The sequence below is a fragment of the Myotis nattereri genome (assembly GCF_964212035.1).
Source record: "Myotis nattereri genome assembly, chromosome: 3".
Classification (NCBI taxonomy): domain Eukaryota; kingdom Metazoa; phylum Chordata; class Mammalia; order Chiroptera; family Vespertilionidae; genus Myotis; species Myotis nattereri.
The window spans coordinates 132,990,220-133,011,461 of NC_138077.1; the positions used below are offsets into that span (position 1 = coordinate 132,990,220).

Genomic DNA, 21,242 nt, shown 5'->3' on the forward strand with positions numbered 1-21,242 from the left:
CCAAAGGAACAGAAGTGAGTGACTAGTCCACATTTCATCAATATCTTAGAAGCTAAGCAGAATTTCATGCACAACATCTCAGCCCATCTTCATCCTGAGATTTTTTTTTCTTGGAAATTTTTTTAAAAGAGTCAGAAGTCAAGCTGCCTTTGCTTGGCCTTTGGGTCTTCACATCTCAGGTTTCAGGTTCTCACTTGCCCTCCAGGAGAACAGAACCACTGGAGTCCTCCTTGAAGAACAGGCAGTAATGGTGACAGCCCATCCCCAGTGCCTATGAGACAGTCAGCACAGAGGGGCTTTTTCTCCAAACCCATGACTAATCACTCAGCTTCCTAAGGATGTGTTATAAATGTTCCCAGAGTTGTGCTGCAGCCCAGTGGGTGCTTTTTGGCTCTGTCTCACCACATATGTTATCTTCATGGTAGCTGGTCCCAAAAAGGGTTATAACTCAAGGGAATCTCTTCACATATTCATGTCTGGCTTTAAAACAAGAAGCTCTCAAACCTGTCAAATCAGGGAAGCAGACGGCATCTCTATTGAGGGGTACATTTTCCCTCTGGGTTTGTGACGGTTTCCTCTGGGAGGACTCCCTCCTTTTACATTCCTGGGTCTGATAGCTGGCGTGTTGGAAACCAACTCTGTGCCTGAAAAGGAGCCCTTTTCAAGGTGTACAGTTTCATGAGGTTCAGGTTGAATCCATAGGGAGGGAGGCAAAGGAGGTGGGGGAGGTTTAATGTACACAGCATGTAGCATTAGTTGAATACTTCTGTTGGTTGCCATAGGGATGAGAAGACTTTTGAGCTTAAATCCTAGCTCCTCTGGAGCTATATTAAAAATGTGATGGTGGATTCTTGCTGTTTACCAATACCAGCTTTTCAAATAGGGGCTCTTTAAAAAATGCAGCACAGCCCAGACTGGTTTGGTTCAATGGATAGAGCATTGGCCTGCAGACTGAAGGGTCCTGGGTTCAATTCCATTCAAGGGCATGTACCTGGGTTGAGGACACATCCCCAGTAGGGGGTGTGCAGGAGGCAGCTGATCGATGTTTCTCTCTCATCGATGTTTCTAACTTTCTATCCCTCTCCCTTCCTCTCTGTAAAAAATCAATAAAATATATTTTTTAAAAATGCAGCACACATTCTTACCCTGCCAAAGAAGGTCACACTAACCTAAAAAAATGTCACTCCCAAGGCCCTAACAGCTAAACAACAGGGACTTTCCCCAGTTACCTTGGGCCCCACAACTTCCAAGCTAGTGAAACATAATGTAGTTCTGTTCCTTTCCACCCCAGCAGGAATTTGTGAAATACAAACAGAATCCTGTAAACAGGTGGTAACTCACTCAAGGCAATCATCATGGAATTGTTGTGGGAGAATATTTAAAAACCAAACAACTGGATTATAACCAATAGCTCTTGAAACCATTTTAAATGTTAATTGTTGGAAGCATAGTGGCACCTCCTTTGTATGTTTCTCTCAGCAGCCAGCTCTCTAATTCTGTTCACTGGTGATTCAAAGTCCCAACATCAAGGCTCAACCTGCAAACTCAGGGTTAAACACCACACCAAGTTTAATTAGTGTCTACTCCTACCTTCCCCTGACCAATTTGAAAAGCTATGGAGGCATTATGCTAAGTGAAATAAGCCAGTCAGTGAAAGATAAATATCACATGATTTTACCCATTTATGGAATATAATGAACAACATAAACTGATGAACAAAAACAGATTCAGAGACAGAGAAGCATCCATCAGACTGTCCAACCTCAGAGGGAAGGTAGGGGAGGGGGGGTTAGGGGGAGAGATCACCAAAGGACTTATATGCAAGCATATAGGCCTAACCAATGGACACAGACAACAGTGGGGTGAGGGCATGACTAGGGGGGGATGGGGATAATGTGGGGATAAAGACACATATGTAATAACTTAATCAATAATTATTTTTTTTAAAAAAGCAAATTAAACACATTGAAAGCTGAACACATTACATATAGTTTCCCAACTGGCATGCCAAGGTGTTGCCTCCTCAGTTCTGGACAGCTGAATCCCTGAATCTGCGTGCCTTTAGACACATTTGCTCATTTACAAATATGATCATTTTTTATGTATACTTAATATGAAAAGAGTTGAAAGAATCTAAGTTTAACTAACTTATAATGTCCTTGGGGATAGGAATTGGTCTGGTTTATTGTGTATTACCAGTAATTCATGCAATGCCTGTTGTATAGTAAATGATAAAAAATTATCTGCCAATTAAATAACTATTAACAAATGATTAGTGACTGAACATTTAGATTCAACATCTGTGGACCAAACCCTGTAAGAATAGAAACTTTGCATAATAAAATATATTTTTTAAAAATGCAGCTCAAATTCTTACCCTGCCAAAGAAGGTTACACTAACCTAAAAAAATGTCACTTCATTATGCAATGGGTAAAGTGCCTACTCTAGGCCAAGCATCTACATATATTATGTTTATTAATTTGGCTGAAGAAAGAAGATGAGCTTATGGAAAACAGTGGCCAAAATCTTACTATAGTTTAACTCCTTGTTGCAAACATCTCTCAAGAAATCCCAGTGGTGAAAAGAATAACAGATGCCCTTTTGGTGAGGACATCTTGGCATGGATCCTTTATGTTCTCTTATTTTGCATGGTTCTCCAGAAAAAGAACATGAAGAGCTCACTAAAATCCACCTGTTCTCTATGAGGGAAAATAATTATAAAAATTACCACTCTGGGAGAACGTACTATGGACCAGGCACAATTCTAGATGCATTACACATATTAACTCATTTAATCCTCATATATGCATACTTACCTATAACACAAGTTAGAAATACAGACAAATAGATAATTCAAGGTTAGCACTACCTCTAAGTTCATTTTGATTATTTATTTATCCCTATCTATCTCTATTCCTATCTCTGTCTCTTTCTAATCTCTACTTCAACCTACCTATATATCTATCCATCTATCTACCATCTATCCATACAGCTAATCTCTCTATTGGCAACCCTCACTTTGAATAGCACTTTAGGATTATAAAAATGACAATTTCAATGACCTAAAATGACTTATATAGTCTTGATACAATTTAGAGTCACTCCCTGTGGGTTCTCACCACTATAGCCAATCTTATTTTCCTAATGTGCTTTGAAATTTCAAGAGCCATATCTTCTCTGCAGGGTCTGTATGCCTTGTGGCCCAACAGAGATTATTATTCTTTCCTTCTTCAACATATCTTTGGATACTTTTAGGTTACTATCTGGATTTTTAGGAAGACTAGGGAAACACAGTTCAACTTGTGATTAGTTTTTCAGCCCCCTCCAGGATAGTTGAAAACAAATATACACAAGCACAAAAAGAACTGAGGGCAATATGATTGTCTTGCCAGAGGAAATAGTCAAATATCATTATTATATATTCTCAAATTCATGTTTAAAAAAGCTACTACTGTCAGCACATATTCTATGATTAAGAGGCCATTTTCATGTCTTTCTATTTAGAGATTTGAGAGTTATAGTAAATAGAGAGTTGCTTGAGAAGTCCTCATTTCCTATTCAACATTTCTTCATTTTCCTATTTCCAGATCAATTAGATAAGCACTGAGATACTGATATAATTTATGACTGGTCTTTCTACCAAGTAAGGAAATTTCCATATTGTAAGCAAGATCAACTTACTAGATTCCAGTTGGCAGATGGGTAAAATGACATTTTGAACTCTTGTTCTCCACTCTGTGAACCAGCCTTTCTACAAAAATCGGAAAGGGTATTTTCAGAAGTGGGCAGTGAGCAAGTAGAGGCAAAGGCTTGACTTCTCTTGGCTCTGGCCTGCCATACTGGCCAATGCCACCTCTCTTCCAGTGTGGTTCTCCCCAGTGCAGTTTCAAGAATAGAAGACTGCATGATTGTGTTTTGAAAACTCTTCTTGCTAAGGATTGGGGAACCACTGGAAGAAGCATTTCTGGAGGCCCCCACAGGAAGATGAGATGTGGGAGAAAGCTTTATTTGCATGGAATTACACCCCTCATGCTGCAAAGTCCCATTACCCTTAGTCTAGTCCGAGAAGGGAATTCAGCAGAGTTAGAAGCAAAGTGAGAGTCCAGAATTTCCATTCAATGGTGGAGCTGGGTCCAGTGTAGCATCAGGCTACTCACAGTCAGTCCATCAGTCCATTGTGTGGGGTCCACATGGCTCAGGGCCAGTGCAGAGGAGCACACCCCCTGCAACAAGAGAGCCAGGAGCCCAGGGGCACAAGAGGGAGGACACTACTTTGGGAATTTAAATATTCGAAATATTCCTGTGCTTGCAGTGGCCACACCTACTCAGATCAATGACCTGCTCCCAGGTGTAACTGATAGACAAGTACCTCCCCTCTTTCATGTGCATACATCTATTTGGCCTTCCCTTTGTTCCTTCCCTGTTAATCAATAACCAGGTTATTTACAATGGTATCAACATGACCTCTTACCCAGAATATTTGGGTCTTGTGCCTTCTAATAGAAAAAATAAGTACAATAGAAAGATAAATTAACACAAGCTGATATGTTTACTGGTCTCTAGATTCCATCTTGAAATATACCTCCATTTTGAATTAATCAAATACTTCTCTTTCTTTTCCTATATAAATATATCTTCTTATTACCAAACTGACCAGAAAAGTATATACTTCTATGTGATGTTTTTTTTAATAATCCTAGATTATTTGTTTCAGCCTTCCACTTCTAAACTTTCACATTGAAATGTCATCAATTAAAAGATAAAATTCTGCCCTGGCTGGTGTGGCTCAGTTACTTGGAGCATCATACACTGAAAGGGTGCAGGTGCAGGTTCAGTTCCTGACCAGGGCATATCCCAAGGCTGCAGGCTCAGTCTCTGGGGAGCATATGAGAGGCAACCAATCAAGTTTCTATTTCTCCCTGCCTCTTTCTAAAATCAATAAACATATCCTTGGGTGAGGACTTTAAAAATTTTCTTAAAGATAAAATTCTATTTTGGCTTAATTTTTTTTTTTTTTTTATTTCTGGCTCACTGAGATGTTAACACTGAGTTAACTTTTAGAGCTGATGGCTTGAGGATGTTTGGGGTGAGTTGTTCAGTGCTGCATGAATGTTAGTCTGAATACTTGCTCTAACTTTTCCTTCTTCTCTGTCTGGTTCTATTATACCTCAGAACAATGGGCCATTATAAATGTTGCTTTTGAGTAGATTAAAGTTATAAAACAGAGCTGAGCTGATCAGATTTTGACACTGGCTTTTGAACATTACAATTCTTCCCCACCTTAAAAAGATTCCTCACACAGATATTCCTACCTGTAACCTACAGTTATGCTCCCCAGAGTGTAAAATCATTTTTTGAAGAAACAGGTTGATTTTCTTTAAAGAACCCAGTCATTAATTATTCAGTAAAATGAAGCCCCTTTTTGCAAGTGAATAATCAATTATCCTCTTTTAAAATACATTTTTTTAAAAGTTGAAATTTGTCTTTCTGAGCTTTCTTAAATTATGGGCCTTTTACAGGACATTTCAAATTTCCCTTGCTTGATCAACTCTAGAAATGACTGACTTCTAAACCCATCCCCCAACCCCTGGGCATCAACTCTATTTTTCAAATTTCCAATTTAGCAACTCCTTCAATCACACATTCATTTGTGCTCACCTAAATGATTGGTGTTTGTCAGTAAATTGTGTATTCTCTCTCTCATTCTCCACCCCGCCCCCCCCCCCCCCTTCTCCCTCTCTCTCCTATGAGTCATTATAATTTCAGTAGAATCACAATAGAGTTCAGAACCTCTCGCCCACACCTCACTGTAAGCTAAAGGAACCAGGAGACAGCTTTCTCTTGTAAATGTCAAGTGTTCAGCATGTCTCCATTGGGGGCTGAATAGAAATGTAACCTTAGAAAAGTTAAGTCCCTGGGTCTGGGCAAAGCTTGGAGGATGGGCACACCTCACATAGTGTGCTTTGCTTTATTGCAATTTACAGGTGTTGCATTGCATTTTTGTTTGTTGTTTTTTTACAAATTGAAGTCAAGGCCCTCTACCAGCAAAAAGATTACAACTTGCTTTATTGTGCTGGTCTTGAGTCAAACTCCCAGTATATCCAAGGCATGCCTGTATTCTGAGTCCAAAGTTGACTTTTGACTTTGCCTACAAGGGCATATAATTGGTTGTTTCAGCTTCCTCTTTTGTCCAATTTAACTCTCTGCAACACCAACTTTGTGTCTAATTTATTCTGACTGAGTAGGAAAATGCACAAGACAAACAGTTGGAGATTTTCATGTTGGGAGGGAGGAGTCTAGTGGTCTTCATTCCAAGACTTCTCAAATGTAGCTTCTCTTAAAAACCCAACAGGTCCCACTCCACATTGTACTTGTTAGCAATTCTGCTTGGTCAACAAAGGGTGTGAGAAGGTTGTAGAAAACCCAAGGCTTGTCTTTGGCTATCATTACGCCTTTCCTGAGCAAATCTCAAGCATTGTGCCTTACTGAGTAAAATCCTTACTGAGGTTTGGTAGGGAGGATTCCAACCAGAATAAGCTCAGAAATCTAACCAAAGGTTTTTGTTTGTTGTTTGTTTTGTTTTTGCTGTTGGGATTATTTTGCTACATTCAGACAGACAGAGAGGAATGCATTTAGACAGATTGGCATGATTTGGGCTGAAGATTTGACCAAGCAATTAAAGGCAGGAAGAGGAAGGAAGGCTAGGAAAAAGGGAGTGGGTGAAATCAAATGTGCACTCTGCATTTCACTCTAGAAAGCAGCTCACAATTATAATTACCCACCTTGCTTTGCAGCTCAGAATAAAAGTGGCCTTGCACCAAACCCCTACCCAGGCAACCAACCGTCATGATTAAAAAGTACTCCACACCTTGGAGAACCGAGGAGACATGAGCATAATTTTAAATGCAAATTAAATTGAGGGGGTAGTGGAGAGAACACATAAAAGACAGTAAAACAAAACCTTTCAATTTTCTTAAATTAGCAGCCTAATGTGTTTTAAAGAACAGCTCCACTCAGATCTCTTTTAGGGGTTGTGTTTCATCACAGTATAAAATGGGCAAATCCATCACCTTGCTCTGCTCAGTGCTCTTGAATTGGGACTGAAGGGAAAATTAGAAGCTGTTCCTTTGGGCTTGCAGGCTCGGCATCGCGCATAGCTTTGCTTTATGCTCTGTGATGTCCTGTTGAAAGGGGCCAACAAGTGCTGGTGAGTACCTGCTAACTTTAAGACTCTTCTTTTCATACATCTTTTTGGCTTTCCTTTCTTTTGGCGGGGGCTGAGGGGAGCTCACAAAAGATCCATGGTATAATGCGTCTTTTAAAAGCTGGGAAATTTCAAACAGCTTTTTAAGCGTCTTCCAGTGACTGATTCACAGAAGGCAAGAGAGTTATTTTCAGCCTAGATGCCGATGGCTGATGTTTGAAATTATTATAGCAGGAGAATGTTTAACATGAGCTAAAAAATGACCTGTCCCTATCATCCTAGACAGCATTAGGGTAAGAATTGGTGCCCCTAACAATTGCTAGACAACTTTCTTATCACATTAACTATTTAATCATGTAATTCTGTTTTAATTTCAAGTCAAACTGGGACTTGGAGCTATAAAAATATATTAAACCAAAACCATTTTTTAAATGACTAAGACACTTCTCTGCAAAAGAGATGGGCGGGGACAGGGAGATGCAGAATGGACCCACGTGATGGTTACATATAGATTTTGATGGGGATGGTTTTCTGCCAAAGTTTTACACAGGAAACCGGTCATTTTCTTCTTTCACAATAGAGGATACAAGGAGAGGGAGGCTGGCGTCACCTTCTGTTGCTAAGGTAACGTGCTCTGGCCATTTCATCTGATAAAACAAGTCCAGTGGATTGTATACATTATTCATTGCTGTAATAAGCAAACAATCAAAATCGTTTACTTCCACCGGGAATATTTAGTGAGATCAAAGACTCTCTGGCTGAAATTGCTCCTGCTTTTATTGCCGGCAGTTAGCCCTTGATTTTCTTTTTCTTTTTGCAGTAAGTATGATTTGCTGTTGGGGTACCTTTGGGTATTCGTTAAAGTTTCCTCTTACTGGACTAGAAAGAGAAATAGCTGGATTAGCCTTCTGAACTTGATTTTAATGACTCTGTCTTGTTGATTCTTTCCAAAAGCATCCTGCAGAAATAGAGTAGTTCATTTGTGCAAGTGTCAGGGAAAGGCTAATATGCTCGAAGGCACCCACCGGGCTGAGTGTTTTGTAGTGAAGTGTACGGTATTAGCTTCCTGACAGGCTGGTGCAGATAATATTATGGGGATCGTTGTAATTCTGAAATAATTGTCACTGCTCTATAGACCATAACAGCAGCCCATGCCAGGGGTGAGCAGGTAATAATGCTGTAGCACTTTGTAAAATGTACCGAGGGAATCGCTATAAAGGAAGGGATTCAAGGCGTTTTACAGCAAACATGTCAGCATGTGCCATAAATGCAAAGCATCTATAAGTGGAGGCTCTGGTTCCCAGGCAATTCCTGCTGCTCAAGGGGAATCAGAGCTCCCTGGATTAATTGAGGATCAGTACTACGAAAGGCTGACAATGATGCCATTTATCAGACAGACCTTTAGAAAATGGACAGCATATGAACTTAACAGTATCTTTTCCAGTTAATATACAACAAGGAAAGACTGGTATGTTATCTCTCTTTAGCCTGGATCATCTGTTTTTCCCAAGTGGGATAGAGGACTTTAAATGAATGTTGGTTAATTGTGGCATTTTCTCACACAATAGGAAAGCTATGTTGAAGGGTGTTTTTAGAATTGGATGTCAGTCAAATAATAGGATATTCAAATGAGATAATTTAAATATATGTGTACATATATAATTATAATATAAATGCATATTTGAGACTTTTAAAATCTATTTAACAGTTTAAAGTACTGTGATTTTTTTTCCTCTTTCATAGGCAAACAAGTGACTACTGTGTCTTAAAACTCTGTTTTTGAAACATCAAGGATGGATTATCCCAAAATGGATTATTTTCTGGATGTCGAGTCTGCTCACAGATTCTTGGATGTTGAGTCGGCTCACAGACTCTTGGATGTCGAGTCGGCTCAAAGATTCTTCTACAGTCAAGGAGCTCAAGGTAATACATAAAATGGGAGAAAGGGAGGAAAGCATAAGTTTGAAAGGCATCTGGAATGCTTCCCACCTCCACCCCTCGGATATGGCTGAGTTTGCAGGCACTGCACTTGCGGAGAGCTAGGGCACCCTGGCCCATCTGACTGGCATCCAGCTGCAATAGAGGCTCCTGAGCTAAGCCTCGAGCTTTGCAGCTGCCTTGTCTATTTTAGATGAATGCAGCCACTGCCTCAAGGAATTACCAGTGCACTTGGGGCAGTAGGGAACACACCCATTGTGAAGTGCTACTGATGTGTACATCTTTATTACGTGCTTCAAGATGGTCAGTTAGGCTCCAGTTTACTCGCTCTCCTGTTCAAGGGTGCAGTTAGAATGTTTTCCCACCACATTTCATATTTTCTTTTTTCCACGGAATAGTTAGGGTGTTCACTCAAAGCAACCCGATGATGGGCATATCCCAAATGGTACAACAGGAGCTCTGAGGAGAAGGGCAATGCCTGTATTCTTAATAGGAACGTGGTTGAATTCTTGGAAGTCACAAGGCAGAGCTGAGAGGGAAATGCTGTTTGATAATGCTGGCTTGTTTCACGTTTAGGTTGTGAAGTGCTTCACACAGAGCACTGATAATAGTCTGCCCTGGCTTTCCCAGTGCTGTCTTCTAAATTGGTTTTACCTCGCTCTCAAGCCAATTGCTCATGGCAGCCTTGAGGGCTTGCAAGATTCTTCCTTCTCTGTTTTCATTTTTCTGGGCATGATCCAGTCTTCTTAAAGTCAAGAGGGCTTGGAATTTATCTGGTTTATCTGTTTGTGTCAGTGCACCCATCAGCAGAGCCTAAATTCACAGAAGTGATCTAATAGCTAGCTCTGTTCATTCCTCTGCTGTAGGTAATTAGCACGGCTACTCTCCAATCCTTAAAAAGACATGAGGATGTTACTGAGGTAGGAAAAGGGTAAGAGACTGGCCAGGACCTTCAGCCTCCTCTGGGTCTGCAAGTCAGAAGATGCTAGAAGGAGATGGAGAATGGAAGACTAAAGGGAAAGGGGGCTGAGGCAGGGCTCAATGCCACCTCCAGACCCGGTGTAAACGTTGCTGGGTCTGGTCCATTCAGTGTGCATGAGAGAATAATGTTCGGTGGTGGAGTGACCCACCTGAGCTGCATAGCTGTTGGCAGGACAAGAGAAGGAGAGTGGCAGTTAATTGATGATAATAAACATGTCCACTTTGCCTTGCAGTTTAAGGATTTAAGGAGACTTAGCTGTGGATTTTTACGGAAGGAAAAAAGGCAGGATGTGGGAGTCTCAGAGGATCTTCAGGCAGCCTGGTGGTTGTTGGCAGATGGAGCTGGGGGTGGAGTGGTCAGAATTGTCACCATCAGTGACTGGTTTAGCACTAGAGTTGGAATGACTAGAAAATGTATGGGAAGTGGTAGCATAAGCTACTGCTGCTTTCAGATATCACATTCATTTTAGGGGAATCAGAATGATGTTTCAAGCAAAGAAGTTTGGACTTGTAGTAAGGGTGGCGGTTCCCTAAACATCATCTAGGTCTATTTCCAAAAATCCTGGACTTCCTGAGTCAGAAATCCAGGTGTAAAGCTTAGGAGTTTGAATTTGAAGCAAGAGCTCCGATGATGATGACCAGGGCAGCACATTGAAGAAGCAGTCCATCCAGTCTGGCTTCTCTCTTTTCACCACCCTCCTGTCTTAGCGGCAGGGTAATGCTGTGGCCCAGGGTAACAGCCGGGACCCTGACAGCCCAGGTTCAAATCTGGGGTCTGCCACGGTGAAGCGGGGCCAAGTAACCGCCTCTGCAAATAAGAGTGCCTAGTTTGTAAGTTCTTAAGTGTATCAATGAGGTAAGATTGTAAAGTGCTTAAAGCAGTTTTTGCAACACAGGGAATGTTATACGTAAGTAAATCAATAAAAGAAACATCTCTGGCAAAAGGCCATCTCTGCCCTGTTTGAAATGTCACAAGGAAGCCACCGCCTTTCAAACAAATGAGGTCTGGCAGGAGTTTCACTTCCTATTTTGAGTAAAGTTTTTTAAGTAAATGTTAAAACACATTGATCATTTTCTTGCCTCATCAAAACATAACTTAGAGAAAAACTGAAAAATGGTAACATTCTGGCTTGGTACTCGCCATCTACCTAGCCCTTCTTTCCCTTGAAAGAGCCCCTTTTCCTTCTAACACCTCTTCCAGAGCCTCGCCTCGGAGGACTGGGCAGCCTCAGAGTCTCCGTCCCGGGCCCCTGTAGCCTCTATAATGCAGCTGGTCACAGCACTGCTCCAGCCCCTCTACGCCGGCTTCCTTCCACTCCGCACAGGTTCCACGGCCTTTCCTGGATAACAAGCCCCTTGGCCTGATGAATGGCTCCAAGGGATGGGCAGAGGCCTGGGGGCCGTGGCTTGCACCCCTGTCTTTCTGACCCAAATGTCCATGCTTTAGAGCAATGGCTAACGCCCACCTCTTACCCCTGGCAAGGCTCTGAGGACCAGTGGAAGGGGGGGCAGCATGGTGGCTGGCTCTTGAGAAAGGCATTTGAGGTCATTCGGGCCTTGTGCTGCTGCTGAATCACAGCGTGAGGTGCTCTCTCCTTGGTCAGCCCCACCCAGGAACCGAGGGACGTCCATAAGGCCAAGCAGCCTCATTGAGGGAGACGTAGGATGTGATCAGCTAAACTAGAGTGTGATTATTACCTTTTGAGTTGTCTACTCTAGAGCTCAGGCAAATATTTCTACAGATTAATGAAGTGTTCTTACACATACAAATACTTCTAAAGGTGAAAGCAAGAAAATATGCGTTTCACTTCCTATGTTACCATTCTTGTACCAATTTATTTACAAATTGATAAACTTCTTAGAAACCAACCACTTCTTTATTAATTACATGCAAAACGGTTATCCAAAGCAACAGTCCCAGAATTGTAATGTTTTAGACCCTATTATAGGTTTTCAATTATTCTTGTAAAGTGGTAAGTGCCTGTCCCTAAGAAGAGGCTGTTTCTAGCTAGTAAGAGCAAGAAGAATCCAGGAAGGTGAGAAGAGAAAAGAAGGAAAAAGCTATTCATTCTCTCATGGGACAGATCCTCCTGCATGACCTCGAGATTTTCAAGTCAGTCATCTGTGCTGTTGAGTAGCACAGCTTGTTACTGTCTCCCACCTTCGCTTTTCCTTGGTTTGACCCTGAGGCCGGAGGATGAGCCCGGGTCTCCAGGGATTCTGCTTTGAAGCATGCTATGTCTCAGAGAACAGGAAAACGCCTAGATCACTTGTGCATCCCCTCGGTGAAGGATTAATCTGTGGGTGTTGTGTCCACAGTAAATCCTGCTCACACAGAGGGGGTTCTTTGAATGTCCCCCTGAACTCTAGAGGAGATGCTGGAGGTGGAAGAGACACAGGGCATAAGGATCAGCCATATGTTGACATCACATCAGCTGAGCTCACCCATCTGTCAGGTTCTGACAATGATATCTCACATACTCAGCTTCAGGCTCTAATTTATTTTACTGAACTGGGAGGGGAGTCATATTATAAAATCACAAAATTAGCATCAGGGGATTTTCAGGTTGAAATGGACATTTTGGATCAGTGATTCTCTTGGCCCCTCCCTAAACCAAGTGAAATAAATCTCTGAGGGCTGGGCCCAGGTCCCAGTGCCGCGTTTTCAGCAAGCGCTGGGTTATCTTGATGAGCACTGACCGTTGAGAACCACTGTTGTGGATCATTAATCACTTCCTACACAGAGTGCAGTCCCAGGCTAGCAACAACATCTTCACCTGCCAGCTGGTTATAAATGCAGAATCTTGGGCCCCACCCCAGACCTAGAGAAGCATTATCTGCATCTTAACAAGATTGCCAGGTTATTTATGTTAAGTTGGAGAGGCAAAGATAGAATCCAGTGCACATTAGAAAGAGCTGGCAAGTTTTTATGAACTCAAGGCTGGAGTCCCACAGCAGACCAATCGACTCAGTCTTTGGAGGAGAGCCCCGAACCTGAGAACATTTTTAATTGTCCTCAGTGATTCAAATGTCCAAACATGGCTGAGAACTGCTGACCTCCCATTTTACGGAAAAGAAGGTTTTAGCACAGTGGTTCTCAACCTTCCTAGTGCCGTGACCCTTTAATACAGTTCCTCATGTTGTGGTGACCCCCAATTTCATTGTTACAAATTGAACATAATTAAAGCATAGTGATTAATCACAAAAACAATATGTAATTATATGTGTGTTTTCTGATGGTCTTAGGCGACCCCTGTGAGAGGGTCGTTCGACCCCCAAAGCGGTCGTGACCCACAGGTTGAGAACCGTTGTTTTAGCATATCATGCAGATATTCTTACCTGAGTATCTTTATCTTCCAGGTCTTTCCTTTTAAATGAATCCAAATCATTGGAAAGGTTCAAATTGAGTTGTGTGTGTTTTTGTTTTGTTTTGTTTTGTTTTGTGTTGCTTTGTTTTGTTTTGTGTGTGTGTGTGTGTGTGTGTGTGTGTGTGTGTGTGTGTGTGTGTGTAAAGGATTGGACTATATATCTGTGCTGTACTATTTATTGTATCCATTAATCCAGAAAGAAATTTTGGGAAAGAGGAATTATGGTGCTCATTTTGCAGTTTAGAAAAGACTACACATGTAAAGAGAAGCAGAGCCAGGATTTGAATTCAAGTACTGTATACCCGATTCCAACAACCCCACAGGAAATGAAGGTAACATTCATGACTGAATTACAGGACTGGAGATGCTGAAGTTCAGAGTGGTTCGGCCACATGCCCAAATCACACAGCATATAATGAGAAGGTGAAAACTAGAACCAGATCTCTTCTCACCACACACATCTCTGTCCTTCCCATGGTGCTAGGTTTCTCTTTTAAAAGGCCATCAAAACCCTTAGACATTTACATTACCTTCAAAAAGGAAAACATATTAAAAGAGAGCAAATTGACTGAAGTCACGAGGCAATCAAATTTATGACTCCTCTCACAATTCCCCCTCTTTTATCATTTTAAATAATTTTAAATAATTCTTGGCATTAGAGCCAGGTGCTATAGTCATTGTGACTTCATCAAAATACATGTTTTCTGTCATCTCTATTGTCTTGTTCAACAAAGGGAAATGCCAGTTTTGACAACTGATGAATGCCACAGTTAGCAGCTAAGTGTCTCTTCAAGTTGCATTTGGAAGTAGAGAGGAATTCATCTAAACCCCTTTTCAACCACCCCCCCCCCCCACTCCCCAACTGCCTCCCTGCTCTACCTTTAGCCCAGGCTGTCAAATTTGTCAGACAGCTGGTTTTTCCACCTTTAGCTTTAACTTCAATGTATTCTAAAGCTAAACTCTAAACCTCTGGGACTTCTTCAAAGGGCCCCAAAAGACAAAGACATTTGGAAGCACTAATTATTTGCAAAGCGTTGCCAACAGTCAACCTCACAGACTGTGTTCATGCTATTTTCTTTCTTGTGCTTACTGCAAGACCCAGCCCCGATGTCACCTTCTCTGTGAAGCCTTGCCTAACTTCTCCAGGCCTCTCTTTCCAAGCCTTCTGTCCAACCTTTATTGCAGCCATTATCATACTGAATTATTCTGCTTTCACTACTTATTAGATGCATGAGCTCACACAAATGGTTTCACTTCTCCAAGCCTCAGGGTTCCAATCAAAATGGATAAAATGCTAGCTCTGAATGTATAGAAGTTTTTGAGAATTAAGGGAATTACGCCTATAAAGTGTTTAGGACATTCTTCATTATCATTGGTTAGTTATTGATGCTATTGTTTTATTATTACTTAGGTGTCTGTTACCTACCAAGATTATGATAATCTCCTTAAATGTCATTTTTCTGGGTGCCTAGTGCCATCTCTGATATACAGTAGAAGCATTAAGATTTATCAAATGTCTGTATTGAACTGAAGGAAAGGAAATGCTTAAATCTACATTACAAAGAGAGACTTGGGATTCAGGGAAAGGATTTCTTAAGACCTTTAAAAAACTACATCTTTAGTTGAAAACAGAGAGTCTCTTAATGCCAAAGGGAGGGACAGGTAAAAATAATTTTCAAATATATAGAGATGCAGGAAACAGCAGAAGGTCATCAACTCTTCAACATCTCCTATAAAACAGAATGCATTTAAGAATCAAAAGCAACAACAGAATATAGCAGGAGGGAACTAGTATACTGTTGCTGAGAATTAACCTTTTAAAATGTATTTCCAGGGATCCCCAAATAGCACCCTTTTATAAAAGCCTTTTAATATACAATAGTCTAAGAAGACTGAGTTTTTATTCTGCCTAAAAGTAAATGGAAGAGGTGACCACTTGATGTTTGCTCTGATGAGCCTAATTGAGATCAATTCAAAAGCTGTTCTGAGTATGTTCAGGAAACCAGCTCTGAGCTACACCTTAGTTGAGATTCCTTTTCCTTTCCTTCTTTAGATCTGGACTGCCTGGTCCAGGTCTTACAATTCTTGGCTGATTAATCCTCAAACCAGCTAGCATTCGCTCCCCTGCTTCTGACCAGACTCAAAAGGAGGTGGCCGTAGGTACCCCTAGAAGCCCCACACCTAAGACGTGCACTTTGAGGATAACTCACTGCAAGCCTGGCCATGGTGTTTCTAGGAGCCTTGCTGAGCAGTGCCCGGTTAATTCTGATCAGTAATATATCAGTTCCTTCTCTGTGTCTTTCATATAATGGTCATAGATGTGGTTCATATCTGAATTTGCAGATCTAATTTGCTCCATAAGGACCGAGGTGGGAACAGTGATTGCAAAGCCACTGGATCCTGTTTGGGGCATGATTGCCAATTGGGTTATAACCCTTTGCGTTCACCAGTCTCGTGTGCTCCCACTTGCCCCTCAGAGTTCTGCACAACCTTCACAGCAAAACCAGCCACATCTTCTCTGTGCCCTCGTGGTCATGCCCTAACCATGCAGTTTACATGGAATCACACTGTTCCCAGACCCTGGTTTCCATGAAGTGCTTCAGAGGACACTTCTCTGATAGTTGATAGCCTTGTTTGGATGGTGCTTAAGTCGTCATCTGCAATGAAGACCTGTTTTTTTGGTCTTTGATTTTTTTCTCTGTAACTCTAGCCAGGAAGCAGCTCGCTGTGCTTCACTCACGGATGACAAGCTTAACTACCAAGCCTTCCTTCCTAACCTCCCACACACTCCCTTTTAGACCTCTAATTGCTCACACCCAGGCTCCCCAAACCGGTGTTTAATACAGGGAACATTTTGTGTGCAAAAGAGGGAGAAGGCAGATCAAAAGGAAAAAATATTGTGCAGCGAGGCAGCCTGCCAATTCCATCCATATGTAGATGACCATGAAACCCAGCCGCCCATTCCTGGAGTGTGCCCCTGAAACAGTACATGGAGTCACATTCTTACTACGGACAATTCATCGGCAACTGGCCTTCTGATGCCCCTCATTCCTTTGCCCCCACAAACATCTGCTGTGTCACATATTGTGATTCAGGGCTCAGATGTAAAGTAGGGCTTGAGGTAAAGAGGAAAAGAGACAGAAGATGAAAAAATGAGAAACAGAGAGGAAGAAAAGCATATGAAAATACAATGAAATAATTCCAATCTATTAATAACTCCTACTCTTACATAAGACATATGAGAGAGTGGATTAATGATGCAGCCACACACAGCATAAACAATTTGCAGATACTTGGGAAAGAATTCTCACTCCTCATTTGCCCAAATAAATCTGCTCCAACCTCAAAATGCTCAGAACCACGCTCTGTGCCTGAGCTGGCAGAGGCAAGGATAGGGAGTCTAGTCATCAAAATCAGCTCATGGCTGATACCACTTTTTATATTTCAAATAGTATCTCAGTAAATAGTCAGACCCACACACTCATAATACCACTGAATGAATATTGGTGTTAAATTAGATTTCAGAAATTCTAGTAATGAATAGATTATTTTACAGATCTTTGTATCATTTTTGTAAAAGCGAAATGGGGTAATATTAAACCATTTGGAAAAAAATTGAAAAAGTCAAACTTATGCATTTATTTTAATATTTTTATATTTTCTGTCACTTTCATACACATTCACATTTTACAAAGTTGCAATTATGGCATATAAAAAATTGGGAGTAGAAACGATATTTCTTCCAGAACTGGGTAAAAAATGTCTCAGTGTTTTAGGGCTTGGACTTCAAAGTAACACCAGATCCAAGTCAAACTATGATTTCCTCTTTTTAGCTTGTGACATTAGGTAGGCTATTTCATCTCTCTTTGCCTCACTTTTTCCTTTTGAATGCAAATGATAATACTGTGTTCTTAACTCAAAGGGTTATTTTGAAGATTAAATGAAACAAAATAACATTTCACAAACTGCAGCACAATTTATGATTTTTCAGTTAATACATGAACTCTTTTATAATAATAATGTATTTTTTCTCATTGTGTTTTAGAAAAATATAAATGCAAAGCATTTAATTGCAGTATAAAATCTATAACTAGACCTCATATGGGCTACTGAGAACAAGGGGTAAAATAAGCTGACTATAGTCCATTTAAGGAAAAACATTAAGTAAATAATAATGCAGAAGATAGATGTAGCAAAATCCATACAAGTGATACAGGGATGACCAAAGTTTGGGAACCAATAAATATAAACTAAGCAAAATGCCATGTACCTAATGTGTGATCAATAAGTGTTAGCTCTTATATTGATTCTATTTTAATTTTTTCAAGCCTCAGAGGAAATTGGCAGAGCCTCAGCTTCCCTGAGAGACACCCCCACTCCTGTCCCATTTCTTATCTCCTTTGCTTCCATTTATTCATAATTCAAATGTCTAGACCAGCGATTTTCAACTGGTGTGCCACACAAATTTTTACACCATGCAATACCAGACTATTTAGTCCGGGGCACTGACCTCTTTTCCCTTAGATTGTCAAATAAAAAAATGACAACAGCCGTCCAGTGTGAATGTATCCAAATTATACCTTTTTTAAAAAATCAGATCAATCAAAATATGATATATTTGTGGTATGCCACAACATTTTAGTATTACTTTATGTGTGCCCTGAGTGGAAAGTGCTGAAAAATCGCTGGTTTAGACCCTTTGGAAATGTGAGATAGTCTTAACACACAAGAAAAAGCATCAAAACTTTGAGTTTTAAAATAAAATTGCTAACAAATCTGAAAAGAATCCTCTTTAAAGTTCTACTGCTGGGATTTTTTCCAGTCTCTTAAAACATTAGCTAAACTGTACTGATCTCTGAATTTACAACAAACTAGTTTATCAGAAAGTGGTTTCCTGGTAGTAACATAAATGAGTCAGCATTTACCTAGAAATGAGGAAATAGATTTGGAAGAATTCACATTAAATCATAGTTCTCTTCATTTAAAAAAAATGATTCCTTAAGAAAAACATGGTACTGTGAAGAAAGCAACGTCAGAAATACCTGGAAGATAATTCTATTCCAACCATTAAGCAGCTTTGTGACTGGCCTTTGTTTCCCGATTGCAAAATGATAACAAATGCAGTATATTATTATGAGGATGAAATGACATAAAGTAATAAATGTAGACAGATAGTAGCGTCTCAGTAAAAATTGAAGGAATGAATAAATTGCCACAGTAAAAGAGGAAAAACATTCATTAAGTAACTGTTGTCTTCAGGAAGCTCAGGCAATCTCATACAACAGAAAGTGCTCCAATAGAAGCAAAAACAGGATAGGAAAGAATTCAGACAATTCTTTATGGAGGAGTTGATGTCTAAGCTTCATCCTGGAGTTCACACAATAGTGGGGCACTTCTTGCAGGAAAAGCCAGCATGTATGTGTCTCTCTAAAAGCAATTCAGTATGACTGGATCATCAAGTGCAAGCAGGTGAAGGGGATACTGAAGATGGAGAAAAGGTGAGTTCAGGAAAGAGACCTTGAGCACCAGATTAAGAAAAAATGAACAAACACAATAGAAAGAGACTCACAGGTACCGACTGATGGTTGTCAGAGTGGGGGAGGGGAGGTTGGGAGACTGGATGAAAAAGATGAAGGGATTAAAAAATACAAGTTGGTGGCAACAAAATAGTTATAGGGATGTAAAGTATAGCATGGGGAAAATAGTCAGTAATATTGTAGTACCTATACATGGTGCCAGGCGGGTGCTGGAAATATCAGGGGACCACTTTATAAAGTATATGATTATCTATATATGATGTACACCTGAAATCAATATAAAATAATATTGAATATAAACTGTAACTGGAAAAAAAAGAATTTTTGAATCTATTAATAGGAAACAGAATATTTGAAGGGATTTTAAAGCTGAAAGAGGATCCCTAGGCCAGTTGTTCCCAAACCTGTTATAGGTCAGAAATGCACAATCTATAGCTTCATACCTGGTGTACTGATCAGAATCTTGGGGAGTCAGGTGTGATTATCTGGGTTTTTCTTATCTTTAAGAGGTCTTTTTGTTTTATTTTTACAGTAGATAATATGAGGTTTGGAATTTGAGACCCATTGACTAGTCTAAATCTTTACTTTTATAGATGAAGAATATAGAGCCCAGAGAACTAAATGAATGAAAAGGAAGAAAAATCCATAATTATATTAATTTACAATTCACTATTTGTTAAACACTAACCATGTGCTGGGGATTCAAATTCAAAATAAACATATCCCCTGGCCTCAAGGAATTAACCATCTAATGAAGAGACAGATAAACAAATCAATAATTTCTTTTTCAAAAGATAAATGCTGGGAGAATGTTTCCACTGGGAGTTTTGTAAGCACAGATGAGGGCATCCGAATCAAACAAAGACATGTTAATGTGTGTATATGTGTTGGGAAGGGAGTTCAATGCATTTCCAAGTTAGTGTCCAAGAGGAGATGCCACTTAATCTGCTTTTAAGTTAGACCTAGGCAGGAAATGGCATGGGATAAGGCATGAACATAACTATATATACATAAAAAGCCAGCGACTGGGATGCCATAAAGACCAGAATGACCAGTTGCTATGACACCCACCACGGCCAGTGAACTGGCTGGATCAGGGGGTGGGACCGGCCAGCCAACCTCCTGCGTCCCCTTCCCCCAGCCAGCCTGCCCCTGATCAGACTCTTCCACCTCGATCAAGGGTGGGGTGGCTGGCCCACAGCCCCTCCTCATGGCTGGCCCCACCCCCAATGGGGATCCTCCCACCCCAATTGGCCTGCAGCCCCTCCTGCCAACCAGCTTCACCCCCTTTCAGCCCTCTCCACCCCAAAATGGAGTGGGGCTTGCAGCCAACCTCCCATGGCCCCTCCCCTGGCTGCTGACCCCTGATTGCCACCCCCCCCCCAACCCATTCAGGGGTGGGGCCAGCTGGCCCACTGCCCACAGCCTCTCCCCATGGCTCCTCCCTCACCCATCACCTCCTCCTGACAGGCCCAGCCCCAATCCGCCCAGATTGGGGCTGGGCTGGCTGGACCCCACCCTTTCACAAATTTGTGCACTGGGCCTCTATTTAGGAGTATAATACAGGATTGGGTGAAAGTAGGTTTACAGTTGTAAGTACATGAAACACTGAGTTTATTCTTATATTCTTATTTATTATTTATTTATTAATTTCCATATGAATAACTGTAAGCCTACTTTTGCCCACTCCATATATTAGAGGAACTCTATACATGTTCCAGGATGAGAGGTACCTTGTAGTTATGCGGAATAGCAAAGAAAGAGACTAGAATAATATGTAAGACTTTGTGTTCCCAACTAAGGAATTCCAAATCTGATACTGAATCTAATAATATGCTAATACAGAAGAGATCTGTTTTCAGAGCGGTTTTTATCATAACACAAATATGGAGAACAGGTTGGAGAGAGTAAGATTAGAGGCAAAGAGAACTATTGAGAAGCTAGTGCAGGACCCCAGCCAGAAGTAAAGACAGCATGAAAAGGGATATGACAGTGAATTTGTCAGGAAAGAGGGTCCATTAACATACTTTCTGTGGATTATATTGTGGTAGGGTGAGAAGACAGAAGGTGAGAGAGGAGGTATTTCGAATAATGTCCAAATGGTTTCTTGGACCCACTGGATGGAGAATTAACCTGCTCACTAAAAGAGGAAATTGGAAGAAAATCAGGATGGAGGAAGGAAAAAGATAAAGTCAAATTTAGAATATTTTGAA

At 40.8% G+C, this 21,242-nt stretch overlaps 1 protein-coding gene across 4 annotated transcripts in view; it reads left to right on the plus strand.

Moving 5' to 3' along the window:
• Nucleotides 1-6,967: 6,967 nt before the first annotated feature.
• Nucleotides 6,968-21,242, plus strand: part of PHACTR1 (phosphatase and actin regulator 1) — a 507,187-nt gene continuing 492,912 nt past the window's right edge. Inside the window, exons 1-2 of one of the 4 annotated variants that reach the window (XM_081085614.1) lie at nucleotides 6,968-7,208; nucleotides 8,949-9,128. In XM_081085614.1, coding sequence (XP_080941740.1) covers nucleotides 8,999-9,128 — 130 coding nt within the window. In that variant the 5' untranslated portion in view covers nucleotides 6,968-7,208; nucleotides 8,949-8,998. Of the gene's footprint in view, nucleotides 7,209-7,761; nucleotides 8,674-8,948; nucleotides 9,129-21,242 lie in introns of those variants that run through there. The other 3 variants (XM_081085612.1, XM_081085613.1, XM_081085611.1) reach the window with 3 other exon arrangements.